This window comes from Lampetra fluviatilis, chromosome 5 (genome assembly GCF_964198595.1).
Source record: "Lampetra fluviatilis chromosome 5, kcLamFluv1.1, whole genome shotgun sequence".
NCBI classification, from domain to species: Eukaryota; Metazoa; Chordata; class Hyperoartia; order Petromyzontiformes; family Petromyzontidae; genus Lampetra; species Lampetra fluviatilis.
In genome coordinates this window covers 8,962,500-8,980,646 of record NC_136279.1, presented here as the reverse complement: position 1 = coordinate 8,980,646, position 18,147 = coordinate 8,962,500, and the positions used below count along the sequence as shown (strand labels likewise).

The following is an 18,147-nucleotide window of genomic DNA, read 5'->3' as shown; positions in this document are numbered from 1 at the left end:
TGCGGTCACGTGGGGCAATTTGAAGCCTCCGCCGCCATCTTGATAAGGGGTGGGGGGGAGTGGAGGGCACGGTCACGTGGGGCAATTTGAAGCCTCCGCCGCCATCTTGATAAGGGGTGGGTGGGGGGAGATGTAAAAGTGGTGAATTGAACGTGCATAGTGTCAACTCCTTTATACTGGTAGGAACCTCCTGGTTCCACCAGCCCACAAGGGATTATTGTGTCCGTCCGTCGTGCATTAAAAAATGGGAGGGGTGGGGCTGGGTGGAGAGAGGAGGGTGGGGAGGGGCTGGGTGGGGAGGGAGGGGCTGGGTGGAGAGGGGAGGGTGGGGAGGGGCTGGGTGGGGAGGGAGGTTTCTGAGTGGGGAGGGGAGGGGCTGGGTGGGGAGGGTGTGGAGGGTGTGGATGGGTGGGGAGGGGCTGGGTGGGGAGGGTGTGGATGGGTGGGGAGGGGAGGGTGGGGAGGAGCTGGGTGGGGAGGGTGGGGCTGGGTGGGGAGGGGAGGGTGGGGAGGGGCTTGGTGGGGGGAAGGGTGGGGCTGGGTGGGGAGGGGCTGGTCACCCCGTGGTGCCCTTATAAAACTCAACGTTTAACCTACTCACGCCGGCTTGTGCCCGCCCTCACAGTCGGCCATATTTGCGGAATACACCACGCCGCCGTTGACCCTGGCCATTGACCAAGCAACCCAACGTTACTACCAGCTCCCTCCGCAGGAATGTGTTAGCTGTCAAGCGTTGGATTCTACGCGAGCACGTTGTCAATATCTCCGCACAGCTGCATTGAGGAACACGTTGTTGCAGCGTCTGTGTGGAGTAAATGTTTGTAACTGCAACCCCCACCCCTATACGACCTCGTAAATCTTGCAGATCTCTAACTGGCGTTTGATACACCTCCGACTTGATAGAGCCCCGTGCAAAGGCGTTAAATTCGGAGATGGATCTGTCCAAGGCTCAGTTTCAGTTTTCACTTATTTGGTATAGCCCTTGTGAGCCATTTGGCTCTTGAATCGGGTGCAACCGCAACAAACAAAAAAGAATCCAGCGATTTGGAAAACGTTCATTGAGCTACTCCCGAACGATGTTTGCTTAATGACAAGGCGCCCCATCTCATTGAAAGTGTTATTACCATCACACGTTCTTGGACATCCATGGTCATAGGGCCCTGTAAAGAAACATAAATACCGTTAGTTCAATCAAATAGGGACTTGATAGACACCCTGTTTATATGTCAATATTAATGTATATTTGAGACCGACAGAAAATATATTGGCATTCGAAATGTATTGCTACAGAAGGAAACTGCATTTTTTTAGAGTGGCCAACGTAGAAGTGAGAAAAAGGTTGCACACAGAAGACCTGATGCCCAGGCAGTGACGACAACAGGACAATTAAAAGGGTTTTGTACGGAAACATGGAAGTGGGCCGTAAATAAAGGAAGACCTAATCGAGAATAGTTTGACGTCGACATAAGAGATCGGTGCCAGAAAGATGTGGCACGACTTGAGCATATTGGCACAAGACCGAGAGCAAAGTGGAAACAAATGACGACATGTGCAGTGGACACATACAGGCTATCTGCCCATGGTTCGTGATGATGATGATATTTAATAGATTTTTCAATGTAAGGCAGTGTTGTTGTTGAGGAACGCGTTGGGGTTTCGTGATATTTGCACAGTCAACGCTGTATCACGGAATAATTGACTTCGTCTTGGATAATAACCCTGTCCCGTTGCAATATGGCGCAACGCAACTCAATTGATTGTTTCAGTGCAGAGCCAGACTGGGATTCCCAAGGAAGTGAAGTGAGCACGTGAATTCAATTACTGTGTATAAAGGCGCATGAAGCTGTAAACCTAAAGCATACTAATTGTTTACGTGTTAACTTTAAACGTAGGGTTTCCTCGCCAAATACACTGTTGATCCACATTTGTTTTCTTGTGGTTCGGCCACGCGGTAGTTTTATGCCAAAATTCTTGTCATTAACCCTGAATTACCATCCGCCTACAAGTGTCACGTTTTTACACGTTCTAGATTTGAAGCTTTCGTGACTGCAAGGATTCATATTCTTAGGTTTTTTCGGTAAAGTCACGTAGGTAAAACATTAAAATTAATAAAAGTAAATTAAAAATCACGACGTTTCGGAGGCAACACAAGCTTCCGTCTTCAGGTGGAACCGTCACAGCCACGACAGCTGTATCAAGTAAATGAGAGATTGCAGGAGCTACCACTCCGTTTATATAATGGTTGGAGAGTGGGGAAGGGCCAAGTACAGCACACTTTTTATTCATATGGTAAGGTGAGGCTTAAGAGGGTGAGCCTTTGTTATGGAGAGGTACGGTTTGTGACTCAACCTGGCCTACCTAACAATAGTGTGAAAAGGAGAAAACAACTAAACATGGTAAACCTGTAATAGTTGTCTGTCAAATAAGATTGGTCAAATAACTGTAGTTAAATCTTTTGTGCATGGTTAATCACATCTTTCCAATGATTACTCAGTTTCCAATGATTACTCAGTTTGTAACCATCATCACGGTTGAAATTATGTCTGTGTTTGTATATTTGTATGGCTTCGTGTACAAACCTAAGAATATGTTTTTACAGGTATTATTATTTACACGTGGCCAATCTATTGATCACATTCTGACCAATATAAAACTCCTCACTGGTGGTTTAAGACTTTGCCATGACTACACTTCACACCAACATGCGACGTTTATGTGTTCATGATAGGCAATCAGTGTTTTTGTAAAATGTCAATAAAGCATTGATTAATTTATTGTCAATACAGTACAATACATACTTTTCGTTGGGTGACGAGATGTGTGGCTAGGTGGCTCAGTGGATGGGTGGTTTGGAAGGCGATAAGTTGACAATGACTCGCTGACTACAGAATATAAATGGCTCAGTGATTGGATGGTTAGGCAGATGACTAGCTGACTATGTGCTTGGGTGACTAGCTGAGTGGCCGGGTGGTTAGGAAAGTGACAAGCTGAATAGCTAACTGACTAGGTCAATGATGGCTGGTTGGTTAGGCTGGTGACTAGGTAACCGGCTGACTAGCTCAATGGCTGGGTGGCTTGGTAGTTAATAATTAAAACTCAGCTTATTATAGTGACATTCACACAAGGCCTAACAGCCCTTTACAACATATTCTTAGTAAAAACCATTAACATTACAACTAAGAGGCAAACACCCCTACACAGACGGATACGCAAGATAAAATAAATGACGAGCCCTAAAAATCTTCACTGGCAGAGCATCCCTAACAGTCTGGGACAAGGCATCACACAAACAAGGTGCCTGACTACTGAACGCTCTTTCACCCACTGAATGCAGATTTGTCCGAGGTACATCCAGATTTGGTGGATCGAAGTTGCCGTACAGGGGCACACGGTTTCAGCAGATCGCTGAGATATAATGGAGCTAAGCCCTTCAGGGCCATGAAAGTCAATACAAGAACTTTAAATTCGATCCTGAAACGTGATGTGCTCACATTTCCTCACTCCACACAAACCCCGGGCACCGGAGTGTTGGACAAGCTGTAACCGATTTAAAACATTCCCTGTTGTACCACTAAACAAGGCATTTCAGTAATATATTCTTGATAAAAAATAAAAGGAAGCGCATTGAGAGAATTGATCGAATGCGTGAAATATTTCGCAGGTGAAACAAGGAAATCTTAGATCCCTTGCACGACACTCAAAAGTCAAGGTGTGATTAATAAAGAAAATATCCCAAGGTTCTGGACCTTGGCTTAGGTAGATGACTAACTGACAAGGTGACTGACTGACTAGCGGAGTGGCTGGGTATCTGGCTGTGCGATCCTGCGTGGTTTCAGAGTTCGCTGAGCTCACCACCGCACCACGTGGCCCTTGTAACTCCCAGGTCCCATCACGCCACCTTGGGGGTCCCGGGAGGATGCGTGCCCTTGCCTCCAGTGCGTGCGGAGGCTACCTGACTGGGACTCAGCTCCCCTCTCACGCGTGGAACCGAATTCAGAATCTTTATTTAGACTGGAGGAATCCGATGAGCTATGAAGCTCTTTTTCACGCATGTCCAGCAGGGGCGGGTCAGCAAGTTACAACAATGAACAATACCAAAACAAAACATAGAAGTGCATAATAGAGACAAAGTTAAGCAAGTCACGAAATATAGATTAAAATGAATGAAAAACGTTATAAGTCCGATTTTTAAACACTTTTTGCAAGCTTGAGCAAGGCAGCAAAACAACAACAAAAACAGTCCCAGACCACAGCAACACATCACACGGTACCTCAATGAAATGGCACATTACAATTGAACTATGGATACGCAGGTAAGGATCAAAGTTACAAATCACGTTTGCAAATGTGGCTGTGTCCAGCACCAACCTTCTACATCAGGATAATGCCACGACCTACCCCCCGTTTCTATCACGGGCTCCGCTGGTCTCCGATTTAAAGCAAACAGAGCGGGATGAAAGCGCTCGAGAACAACTAATCAGACATCACTCGACACCTCGTAACGTACACGACCCCAAAAAACAAGTGACATGGATGGTGCATAAAAGCTTTCAACCACCAGCTCTGTTTACTCAATAAAATACATGGCTTTCAGTGTTCAAGTCTGTACACAGATAGCATGGTGCTCATGTGCATTGGCAGTGATGGACATTCCACATATCGGTGACAGGGATTGGTTTAACCATAAAACGACCACTGTAGACTTCTCCTTAAGGGGTAGTCTATTCCATTGCAGGGTTGAGAAATTATGTGCTGAGTTGACAACAGCGATACATGAACAAGGTTATTAGATAAACACTTAATTGAAACCATACATATTTTCGGGGTATTCATCTGATTAAAAGGCATCAATGAATTCAGTCAACTTATCTACATTCAGGGCTTAATTTCAGCCAGGGTCTCTCCAGGTTGGCGACGTGAAAGAAGAATCCACACCTGGCACACCACATCGATGAAAGCATTGCTTATGGCTCCGAGTCAGTGCCTACTCAAGTGAAACAAGCGACCTGAAAAATATTCAGTGAGAGATTAAGCCCGATTAACACTCTCTATTTAAACGAATGAAAACCACCATTAAATAAAAAAAACATTAATCTCGATTTGCATTTTCTCTGCCAAATTTCACCTCCAAGACTGGGTCAATTCTTGCCATCGTCAATGTGATTTTTTACATTTTATAATGCGGGAAACTATAGCAACCACTCATAGTGTGATAACCATTGTCTTAACTTTAGCAACTCACAAATTGACAGACTAGTAAAACCAAAATAGATCAAATGCGGACTTGGTGAATTATACCAACATAGAAGCTGTGTAGATGACAGTTCACATGAAATCTGTCGTCCAGGATTTTCTCCCTTTCACGACCTGGATTTTATACCGGTGCTGTCTATTCTACTGCCCCTCTCAGACCTACAAGCGAGTTACTCCACGATAGAGGTTTTTGGGATTAGATTGCGTAGACATAAATGTGTCGTTAAACCCGCCACCACCAATTGTAAATGCCGTGGGTTTACTCTCCAACACACCGGTGTGCTGTACAAGTAACGAATTGGCACGTTTTGTTTACGTGCCAAACCTTGATAATTGGCTGTGTCGGGTGGTGGCGGGTTTAACGACACATTTATATTTACGAGCTCTAACCCAACAACTTCTACTACGTGTTAAAGGGAGTTCCTGTTAACAACCCTTTGCGCAGATGTATCACACGGCGCAACGACAGAGCACATCGCCGTCACATGTACTAAAGCTTGACGTAGGTTTCCACCAAAACACATATACGACTACCTCACCAGACATCCACTGTCGACGAATATATAGAATTTGCTTGGGGGTCCCCCTTAACTCAACAACTCTTTCAGACCCGAGCACCGATTGACCAGTTCGTGTAGTAAGTGTCCATAACATGGTTGACCAGCAGAGAGCGACACACACCCGGGTCGCATACAAACCCTGACCACTACACAAAGAGACCCCCCCCACCGCCTGTGTAACAGACTGTTGGGGCAAGTGCTGTTAGTGGGTGGCCAGCACCACGCCCGACCGCCTTTGTCTCCCCAGTGGCAAAATGTACACAATGCACCAGGTCCTCATTTGAGGGTGAGTCGATTTATGGGAGGCCCAAGACCGGTGCAAGATTAATAATCGACCACTGCACATCTATATCTCTCTCTCTCACACACTCTCCTAATGCTGCCCCAACTACATCTCACATTCACATCCTGCCCATACAATACTCTATATACAAACACACGCACACCTCTGCATGTATACAGATACACCACACACACAGATACCGTACACATAACTCTATACTCCGATTAGCACGGTTGGCGACGTACGTTGCCAAAGAAGTTCAACATACGTACTCATTCATACAAAAACAAAGATCTCCCGTGTAGCCTGTGTAACAGACTGCTGGGGTAAGCGCTGTGAGCACCATTGAAGGCCGGCACGACCCACCAGGGGGTGGGTGGGTGGCCAGCACCGCGATGGCGATGTTTACTACACACCGCATCGGGTACTCATTTTCAGGCTGAGTCGACCTAGGGGAGGCCCAGAACCGGTTTAGATAATCGTGACTGGTGTTGGCCGTGAGTGGGAATCGAACTCGGGCCGCCGGGTTTATAGCGCAGCGCGCTAACCACTGCGCCACCGCTCCACCACGCGCATCCAGAGACAGACACACACACACAGGCACACACAGACAGACACACATACGCAGACACACACAGACAGACACACGCAGAGAGATACAGAGACATACGCGCACACACACACGCAGACACACACAGACACACACGCAGACACACACACAGGTACACACAGAGAGACACACACAGGCACACACACGCAGACACACACAGGCACACACACAGAGAGAGACACAAACACACGCAGACACACACACAGACACACACACAGGCACACACAGAGAGACACACACACCGATCGCCACATAAACATTTTCCACGGTTCGCCCACAGCCTCCGCACTCTGTACACAAACTCATCCACACACCCAGCCCCCTCCAAAGACCCCCCCAGTAAGGCCGGCACGGCACGCGAAGGGGGTGCGTGGCTAACATCACGCCCGGTCGCCTTTGTCTCCCCAGTGGCGATGTTTTTAGACGCCCGCACCAGGTACTAATTTGAGGCTGAGTCGACCTAGGGGAGACCCAGAACTGGTTCAGATAATCGTCGCCGGTGTTGACCGTGAGCTGGAATCGAACCGCTACACCACCGCTCCCCCCCACACCACACGACCCTCCAACTCACAGAGATACCCTCTGACACCAGTGGACACCACAACATCCCACTCTCACCCAACTTTCCTCTCTGCACCACCCACTCCAACCCCCTCCAAAAAAAATAATTCTCCAAACGTAAAAAAGACACAGATCCCCCGTATAGTCGTAGCAGACTGTTAGGGCAAGTGCTGTTAGCGAGTACCTAACGCACACACACGGTGACACCCTTCGCTCGTCTCCACACTTACACACATACACGTACGGTGCGAAAGAAGTTCAACATACCCCCCCCCGCCCCATCCTCTCCCCATACATACACACACTCCACTCCTTCCTCAACTCACACACACCTCCAACTCTCATCTCCCCACGCACAAGTACCCACCTCCTGCCGTCCTTCCCCCATACACTCACATAACATTCTCCCCTCCTCCTCCTCATCCCCCCTCTCCTCCTCCTCTCCCAATACGCACTACACACACACACCCCCACTCCTAATCTCCGCACGCTCTCTCCACACACACTCAGCCACTCACTCCGGCTGGGCACCAGAGTCTCTGCAAGTGGCAGGAAGGCTCTCTCTGTGTCGAGTGTTGTTTGCGAGCACCTATTTGCGTGACTGAGCGAGCGATCCGTTAACTCTTTCATTGATAGACAGCCTGCATACATGATCGTGGTATGTTAACTGACGCGCTCTACATTACACACACGCACACCGATCTGCTAAATTAGCGCATACACAATACGCGTCTCGAACAACACACATTTTGAGAAGTGTAACATTAAACGTAATGATAAAGCATAGAGTCTAGTTAACTTGTCTATACACACACACGTGTACACAGTTAGACACCCAACACGCGTGTAGACTGACTTACTGCCCGTGTGTTTAACTTGGTAATCCAAAAGTGTGCACTGGCGCAGATGTGTCCGCGCGTAATTAGACACTAAACTGACCCCTGCGTACTCGATTGACTGAGGATGTCCTTACGGCCACAGAGGCTTACGGGGTTGAGAGTCCTGCAGAGGTGAGATGAAGTGATGGACATCATCACCAACGTCAACACAAAATAGCAGCAGCCGCCGCACAACAGCTGTGGCAATAATAACTTACTGGTAGAACCTCTGCAAAGGTAAGCGGTACTCTTACAAGCCCAACCAACGCGCATTATGTATACAATTGTTGATAATATTACTCTAGCTTGTAGGCAACACGTTGCCGAGAGAATTTGCATTGTAAGTTATTTCATGTTTTAATGTTCTCGAGAATTAAAATAATATTCTGGCGAAAGAATGGTATTAATCGGAGCACAAGTTGAAATGTTCGAGTCATTTGAAATGAAACGTGGCCAGGCATCTGCATGCGTTACTGCCACCTCTGCGATGTCGCTGTCTGTTATTATTCGTCCTCCGAACTTTTTCCGCCGTTTCAATCCAACTCGAGATTTTTTTACACGGGAAACCCCGCGAGCCAGTTACCCAGCTAGGTTCGGTGGCAACGGCCCGCGGGAACGAACAAACAGAGTTACAATTGGGATGATGAGGAGCCCAGCCAGCAGCCAGCCAGGAAACTCAAGGTATAGATTAGTATGAACAGTAAATTTGAGTTACCGGAGAATACCCACTCCACACGAGGAGATAACGACTGAAAAATTGTGCACGGATAGGTTAGTAACCTACTTGCTGTACTGCATTTTAGAGGCGTGCGAGAAATGTTTTCTTTTAACATCTCGTAGCTGTGAAATTGTGTGTTTTCATGTTAAAAGTCGTGTTCATATTCGGTTTTAATTAACGCCTTTTATAACAGTTCCAGCCTGGGGAGAATGTTTGCGATGTGAGTGTATTTGTGCACCTTGGGGCTTTGAAGTCAAGGGTTGGAGGATCACGCTGCAAGTGGGTTCGCTAACCTATCTCTACAGCGATCCTTTAATACGTGTTCTCCCCTCGCACGTGGTGGGGTTTCTTCGGGTTGTCCGGAATTCCTCCACCGACGTGAAACAAAACATTTATAGTTTGAAACTTCAGTTATTTGGACTCCTTCGACATGTATATCTTTTTTTATTCTGTCTTACTACATCTTGTGCTGATGTTTGACACCAGTATCTAATGAAACGTTGCGCATCAAATTGCTAAATTTGTTTGTGAGAATGTTTATTCCAACTTACTGCGAGTGAGCTGAAACAATACATTATTGGCGCATTGCTAAACGATTGTACACGACGTGACATTGTCATTTGTTTGGCTGTGTCGGATGGTGGTGGATGGTATTGACGACACATTTTGCTTAGTCATTCCATGCCAGAACAAAATTAAACAAATTTTGATTAAGTTAAAATTAAATTGGCCCAATATCTCAATGTAGGAGTACCCTCCTGAATAAGAGCATTGAGACTCAGTAACGGTAATGGCCTTGTTATTATTATTAGGTATTTATATATGTATATGTTGAAATCAATTTAACATGCTTTGTTTTATAAAGTATACCATGATGACTTAATAAACCACGTTAGCGGTCTCGTGGTTACAGTACTGCATTAGCGTTAGGGGGGTTTACAGCACATACACAGTAAATATGGAACGTTGGACCAATGTTGGTCCAACGATTCCAGCTGCATACCAACGTTGGCTGGACGTTGCTATTATTATTTGGGAGCCAGTTGTGGAAATGTCACATTCTCATGGTAGGGATGAGTTACAACCCTTGGACAATTAACTTAAAAATAGCTTTTGCCTAGTCAATTTGATGATGACGCGTGTTTGTTTGGGGTTTAGGCCACCTAACACTGTACAGTACATACTGCAGTGTAATGCCAACATTCCTGGGTGCGCTACCTGAAGAAGCTCGAAGCAGTTTCAGCGAAACGTCGCCATATGTTGGTGTTTAATGCAATCATGGAAAGTCTTAAGCCAACGATGTATTGGTCCAAATCTGATCAATACATTGGGCACGTATAAATCTTATATATATTTTGAAAATGTGACGACGAGTAAAGCAGAAAAACTTTCCCGCACCTCCGATTAGCACTGTCGGCTACGTACGGCGCGAAAGAAGTTGCACATACATAACTGGACCTATTTTCACTTTTTCTGTTCAACCTCACCAGGCACCACTGGTCTGGGGTTTGGGCCCCCTTTTCATTTTCCGTTCTCCGTCCACTTCTCTGCCATCCCACGGCTCGTAAAAAGTCTTAAACCGCCCGATTTATTGGTCAAAAGCTTATCAATACGTTGGGCACGTATAAATAACATGCTTGTAAACGCGACAATCCCGTCGGGTGCTGGAGGGATAACCCATCGTGGTATAATAACGTTGAACATAATAATTGTCAGCTCTTTGCCAATCAATTTCTGGATAAGGGCCTGCCCACGCTGCGTCACTCATGGGCATTGTTTGACCATACTTCACCGCGCCGGTCAGTCGTGCGGTTCAAGCGTACATGATACAAAAGACAAGCACGATTCTCAACAGATGCACCGTTTCCATCCCCAGACTGGGCATTTCATCAATCAATCTTTATTGTATGTGTCAATATCGCCCTTAATAAACGTCGGCCCCGGTGCACATTAACAGCGGAACGGGAACGGTGCAGGTGACGTGGAGCAACAGGAATAAAGGCAGAAACCTGCCACGCCCGCTGAGCAAAGTTAATTGCAACCGCGCACAACGAATGGCATAAGAAAGGTAAAAGCGGTAAATACAAATGAGTAAAATAAATGAAGGTGTAAAGAGACTGTTTTTTTTACTTTTGGATTTATGGGGAAAGGGCACGTCTGAATAGGCGTGTCCTTGCACAGACCACGGAATTTGAGAGACATTCGGCGTTTAACCCCCGAATTAGTGAGCCGCCGTTGTCCGCTGTTGATGGGGAGGGAAGGGGGGCTGTGCGACTTACGCGATCACGTGGCGGTGTTGGCCATTGTGTCCCGTGATGTGCGACGGACGCGACCACGTGGCAGGGTTGGCCATTGTGTCCCCGTGGTGTGCGGGCTGCACGCAGCAGGCCCGCCGTCAACTCCCTCCATGAACACGGCACTGTACCGCAGTAAACATATGCCCAGTGCAACCATGACAACTCGTCTCTAGAGAACCTGATGCCTCGTGGCTCGATTTGGCTAGCTTCAATAAGGAATACCCCCCCAACTTAAATGTTACGTAATTCTGCATACCTACGTACCTACCTGCCTACGTGTCTCATTGCCCTACCTGCCGTATTACCTGTCATATACGGTAGCCAACCGGACACTCGCCATGTCTCTAACCCTAAGCACATCTGCCAGTCAGCCCCCGGGACGAGGCCTAATGCCAACAGCACGAACACGACAAGAATCCATCACGACCTTGGGGGCAGCTTGGAGAGGTCTTGATCCAGCAGCGGGTGGATCATGGCTAATTGTGATGATAGCCGATTGAGAACGAGGTCTCTTTTTCAAAGCAGGTCGCGGGTTACAACAATAACAGAGCCTCGTGCGGTAAATACAAAAAAGCTGTACAACATTAGCCAAGCCAAAACTCTGAAATGTCTGTAGCTGTGTAACACTACTTTCCGATGCATGTGGAGCATCGTGGTGGACAGAACCACTTTCTAATCTGGTGTTTATCTTACTCTTGGGTCATATCGTAGGGAGTTTGAGACACATTCTTAGGTTTTTTCGGTAAAGTCACGTAGGTAAAAAAAATTTAATTAATAAAAGTTAAACAAAAATAAAAGATTTATTTTTATTTTACTTTTTTTATTTTACTTTTTTATTTTACTTTTATTAATTTTTTTTTTTACCTACGTGACTTTACCGAAAAAACCTAAGAATATGAATCCTTGCAGTCACGAAAGATTCAAATCTAGTTTGAGACACATTGAGACCCTTGCAAGGGCTCTAAAGCGTGGAACTAGTAAAGCAGATTAACTTCCAGGACCTGGATTGACAAATGCTCTTCCCACTTTTACTGCTCAACCTCACGAGGCACCACCGCTTTGGGAGTTTGTAGTTAGGGCCAACTTTATTCACTCTACGTTCCCCGTCCGCTTCTCTGTCATCCCGTGCACAGCTCGCCCGCGTGCCGCCGCCGGGGTGAGCCGCGCACGCGCTCGGCCCCCGGCCATGACGGCGATGGGCGGCGCGGTGCGCAAGGCGTCTCTGCTGGCGTGCGGCGGTGGCCAGCGCTACGCCTCCGTGGACGAGGAGGACATCACCTCGGACCTCATGCTCGACATGAGCGGGCGCAAGATTCGGCGCGCGCCGCCGCAGCTCTGCGCTCTGGGCCACATCGTGAAGCTCTACCTGAGCAACAACCGCCTGCGCGAGCTGCCTGAGGAGTTCGGCTTCCTGAGCTCGCTGCGCATCCTGGCGCTCGACTTCAACAAGTTCGAGGAGTTCCCGCCGGTGCTGTGCCGCCTCACCGAGCTGTGCCGCCTCTACCTGGGCAGCAACCTCCTGCAGGACCTGCCGGACGAGATGCGCAGCCTCGTCAACCTCAAGGCGCTGTGGCTCGAGGGGAACTACCTGCGCCACCTGCCGCCGGTGCTCTGGGAGCTGCCGCAGCTTCGGTCACTGCAGGTGGGCGACAACCGTCTGAAGGCGCTGCCGCGGGAGCTGCGCCGGCTGGCGAGCCTGAGGGGCCTCTGGCTCTACGGCAACCGCTTCGAGGAGTTTCCCGACGTGCTGCTGCGCATGGAGCTGCTGGAGATCATCGACGTGGACCGCAACCGCATCTCGGAGTTCCCCAGCCTGGAGCGGCTCACGCGCCTCAAGGTCATCTCGTACGACCACAACCCGTGCAAGGGCCCGCCGTGCGTCGCCCCCGGCGTGCTGCTGGTGGGCGACGGCGCCGAGGAGGCCAACAGCCTGAACGCGGCGGCGGCGGCGGCGGCGGAGGACGGCGGGGACGGCGACGACGACGGAGGCGGGGGCAATAGCGACGAGTGCGGCGTGGTGCATCACGGCATATTGAAGAACGGCACGCACAGCGCCGGGCACGCCAGCGACGAAGGGATGTAAGGGGATTGTGCGTCACCGATTGGTTGACGAGAGTTTATTTTCGCGCTTGTGATGCACGCTTTGAGTCACGCGAGTGAGAATCTATTATTTATGATGTATGCAAGTAATATGCAAATTTAATACATAGGGTAATTGAGCAAAGAAAACTGTGCAAAAAAAACACAGACGGGAACAAACGGCAAACAGAGAAAGTGAGGCAGTCAAAACGAGATGAAAAAGGAGGATTTCATGAATTGATTTGTGAAATGGCGTCGTGACAATTCGTCGAATGGCTGGGGATGTGGATTGCTACGTGGCTGGCACAGGAGCGGTGTTTCGGGGCTGACGTGGGACAGGCGTGTCCTTGCACAGACCGCCGCCGGGCAGGTGTCACCAACTTCTGGCGAACGAGTCTCTCGACTTTCACGGGCAATTCGGGCACTCCTTATGTCTGTTGGTGGTCCAGATCAATCCAGTAAGTTGAAATGAAACATTGCCGTGACAGGGGCTTGCTAATATATATTCCTAATCCCCCTCGTAGCGATTTAAGGAACATCCTTGACACAGCTGTGAATGGCAGCGTCTCCAGTGGCTGCAGGGTTGACGTGACCCAATTGCATAGAAGATGAATGACTCAAGAAGCGTTGGTTCTTACACACGGAATTCCATACATGCGTTGCGAGCTTAACAATCAATATTGACCGATGCACCGATAGCAGTATTACACCCCCAACAATGATTGTTGGGTATCGATGAACCTTCATTATTGCTTAAAAACTCACCACATTCGTCAATAACAATGCCCCAAATTACAATAGGCGACGTTTCTGACAAATGGCCCTTCTGCATAAGCACGGGTCCATTTCTCGAAGTGTCGTCTGTCGTATATATGTTTGTTTCTGTTAGTTGTGCTTGTGCACCACTGACAGTGCAGTTTCAGCACCACCAGATAATGTATTTATTGTAACTTAGTTTGTTTCAGTATGTGATCAGATTACCGATGCTTGCCACACGTGCGAGCTGATTACTCTCTATCATTACGTCCGTTGTTGTTTTGTTATTGATAACGATTCACGAACAACGACGACGACGATGGGGAAGTTCTGGGGTCAGTAGCTCGGGTCAATGTGACGAGAGCAGCACACAGATCACAGCACAGCTGGTCCCCCCAGTCGAGCAATAACTTAAGGTAATCATGACAGTAACGCTGCAATCAGATTAGACGAGCGTATGGAAAATAATTGATGACGCAATGTTCCTTCTAAACCATTGAGCAATCGGTAACGTCAAAACAATCGCGGACATGCGCGGCCCGTGCCACAAGGCACGCTGATCGTCGCTGTGAAGCGGTAGTGCAACGGTTGGCGCCCTGCGCTGCGCTACGAACCTGGTGACCCGAGTTGGATTCCTGCTCACAGCCAACATCAGTGATATCTGACCTGCGCCTGGTAGTGCACACCTGCTTTCCCGATTAATCGTAGCACACGTGCAACTACAGTAATGTATATACGCAAGAAAGACAAATATCCCCCGTATAGCCTTCGCAGACTGTTGGGGAAAGTGCTGTTAATGTGCACTTACTAAAGCTGGCACGCGAGGGGGTGGGTGGCCAGCACGATGCCCGACCCACTTTGCCTTCCCAGTGCTGATGTTTATAAACTGTATCAGGTACTCATTTGAGGCTGAGTCGACCTAGGGGAGGCCCAGAACCGGTTCAGATATTCGTCAATGGGTTTGGCCGTTAGCGGGAATCAAACTCAGGTCACCGCGTTCACAGCACAGCGCGCTAACCGCTGCACAACCGCTCCCCACCACCGACACAACCACCACCACCACCACTACTACCACACATGGCCACAACCAGTGTTGGGACACCTGCTGTTGTCTGCTGACGCAGGCATCAGCGGTGCCCATTATTCCCTCCGGGGTGGCGTGTGCGTCATCCCACACTTCCTCGCACCTCACATGCTACTTCCAACAACAACAGCGATTACAATGCAGCAGCAGCAGCAATAATAATGATGGCAGTGCAATGTCCATTTTCTGTTCAGCAAAGCTTCACTGAGTCTAAAGACTCACTTTCAGGAGGGCCCTGCCACATGGGGATATTTAGACTAATCCTTACTGGAAACCTTTAAAGTTCCCGGACAAAACCCATGCCTCATACATGGGCAGATAGCACCCACAATCCCGCACGGATCGTTTGGCAGCTCACTTGCTATGCTCCCTTCACCACCTCGTCGTCTCGCGACGTGCACCTCTCACACATATACTGATCTCGGTATGACCCACCAACCCCCGGTCACCAATATTTAACTCCGAAACTTTCGGTGAATCTCAACATCACAATCGCCGGTCGGGATAAGTGTGCATCTCGATGTTTATGCACCTGTTGTTTTTATATCAAGCGATGATGGGGGGGGGGGGGTTTGCGTGTGGTTGGATTTGTAACAAATCTTTTTTTCTTTTCAACCGTAGGGTAAATATGCACTTTTGACTTGCAGCCTTTTACCGACTGTACGGTTTCGTTGAGCGTTTGTACGATTCGCAACGGCGGCAATGAAACGCCGGGCGGTGAGTGTTCCACTCCGGTAGCGGGGATTTTTAATCTACCTGTAAACACATGTACAGCACCGTCAATATTTATTCCTTAAAGCACAACAAAGTGCACCATATTGTACGAACTTACACGGTCACCCTGAACGATAAGAGTTTCAATGGCGATGAGCGCGAGGGTTTTGATGATGATGCTGACGAAGCTGATCTGTGGTGTAGCCGTCGAGTATGCAGGTTGTATTGGGGCCCAACAAGGACCCGAGAGGCCCAGACGCCAAGCTATGAAGACGAAGGGTGAATTGGATAGCCCCCCCCCCCCCCCCCATTTAATTCCTTGCACCAGGGTCCATGCCAATCATGCTATACCACTGATGCTGATGACAATGATGCCGATTTTGATGATGATGATGATGATCATCATGCTGCTACTGGTGATGCCGATGATTACGTCTACACATGAATTTTGTCGACACACTATTTGTGACAGTTGCTGTGATACCTCTTTGGTGTGTTGTGTCCACTCATATGACATCAGCACGGCATCACTCGGGTTTGCGGGAGTCACAGTGAGAATGCTACAGCCGATTCTATTTTTGTCCCCAAAACCGTTTTTGCAGATGTTATTAAACAATATCGCTCGAAGATTTTAAACAGTCCACAGCGTCAATGCTCATTTGTATTGTGAGAGGGCTCGTGAAAATATGTCTGCAGTAGAATTAGTACGCCATGGTACAAATTATATGTAGTATTGTGACCCTGGCATCAAAATTCGATGGGGTCAAAACACTCTCTCCACCACCACCACCACTGGCCCTGGCAGGGTTGCCACCTGTGAAGTACAGAAACCCTGAGACATATAACAAGAATAATATCTCAGAGAGCTACATGCAAATGCATTATCTTGAGTGGTATATCATTTTTATTACCACGCAGCTAATAAAAAGAGACGGGTACTTTTCATCTCCCTGGACAATTTACAGATATCCCAGGACAGCGACCTCAAAGAGAAGAACGATCCTGGGAAAACCAGAACAGGTGGCGATCCTTGTGGCTAGCAACACGGCTCGGATGATAATTAGGCGCAGGAGTGGCCCCGCGTCGCTTGGAACGGCGCGCGCGAGACGAACGCGTGAGATTCCTCAACGGTCACCGCTGCCAATGGGGTCGCTTAGCTCCTGATGCACGGCGAAAGTACCGCGGCTGGCTCCCAAGCTCGTGTGCGGATGATTTTTGCACGTCGGGTCGCCAACAGCGAGCACGAAACAAACATCTAGACGGGTGCCTCGTGAGACTCGGTCGTGGCCGTGTCGGGGGTTGCAAATAAGCCCGCGCCAACCGCCGAGATCCAGAGTTTGAATCTGAGTCTCGTCCACTCGTGATGAAAGTGGGGTGGGTTTATGGGCTCAGCATGGCCACTGATGACTGCGCACACATGTTTTCACTTAATTTGGTTAAATTCCAGCTTTACCAGGATTTGTAGTTATATATTGTAAACATGACAGCCACCTATATCGCAGAACATGTGACGGTGTACCACCTAGTGCGAATAAGAGGCAATTGAAGAGACAATGTCATATTGTCGTCTAGAGATTGTTCTCCAACACAAGGTGATGCGATTCTTATAAGACTGTGATGATGATGATGGTAAAGGTGAGGAGGGCAAGGATGAAAAGTAAAGAGGAGAAGGAAACATGCGGATGGTGATGCAGGTTCCCAGGATGATGATGATGACAGAGTTGTCAGGATTCTGATAATGCAGCGCTTTTGGGGCAATGATGATTACGTGAGTTCTCGGTTGGTTATGTACAGGGAGCCACTCGGTGTCTGCAAGTGTCTATTTAGGTCACTGCACCGCCTGCTTTTGCTCGGCAAGACGAGAGAGAACGGAGCTCCTTCCACAGGCACAGAGCGGAAATCCGTGGAAGCTCCTCACTTCACCGGATCAGCGCTGCCTTGTGTTGCCGAGGAAGGGGAGGCAAACGTTCAAATTCACGTTACATTGCCGTGTTTTCACGTCGTGATACCAGGGCCCATAGAGCCAACCACTGGTGACTTCTGTGATGTCAACTCATTCATGTGATAATGCTGATGATCATGATGATGATGTCGGTGATTATGGTGATGTCGGTGATGATGAGAATTATGATGGTATTAATGGTGTTGGTTATGATGCTGGAGATAATGCTGCTGATACTGGTGATGTTAATGGTGGTGGTGGTAGTGATAACGGCTCGGGTACTGTTGGTGGTAGTGTTGGTGCTCGTTGCTCGCAATGTTGTTGCAGCTGTCGCTGCCCATGATAATGATGATGATCATGGTGATGATGCCAATGAAAATAACTATTATGACAATCATGGGAATTGGCTTGA

At 48.3% G+C, this 18,147-nt stretch overlaps 1 protein-coding gene across 2 annotated transcripts; it reads left to right on the top strand.

The window, feature by feature from the left end:
- Positions 1–7,697: 7,697 nt before the first annotated feature.
- On the top strand, positions 7,698–16,373 carry LOC144932211 (uncharacterized). 2 transcript variants are annotated; one of them, XM_078856160.1, is made up of 2 exons: positions 7,698–7,925; positions 12,294–16,373. In XM_078856160.1, exon 2 carries the CDS (start codon positions 12,347–12,349, stop codon positions 13,241–13,243), a length of 897 nt encoding a protein of 298 aa, XP_078712286.1. In that variant the 5' UTR covers positions 7,698–7,925; positions 12,294–12,346; the 3' UTR covers positions 13,244–16,373. The 2 variants fall into 2 exon arrangements, with proteins under 2 accessions (XP_078712286.1, XP_078712287.1); XM_078856161.1 differs by lacking the exon at positions 7,698–7,925 and adding an exon at positions 8,172–8,382.
- The last annotated feature ends 1,774 nt before the right edge of the window (positions 16,374–18,147 follow it).

Bases quoted from the DNA above. Each gene is read 5' to 3' on its own strand.
- LOC144932211 (XM_078856160.1), top strand. From the start codon at position 12,347: ATGACGGCGATGGGCGGCGCGGTGCGCAAGGCGTCTCTGCTGGCGTGC.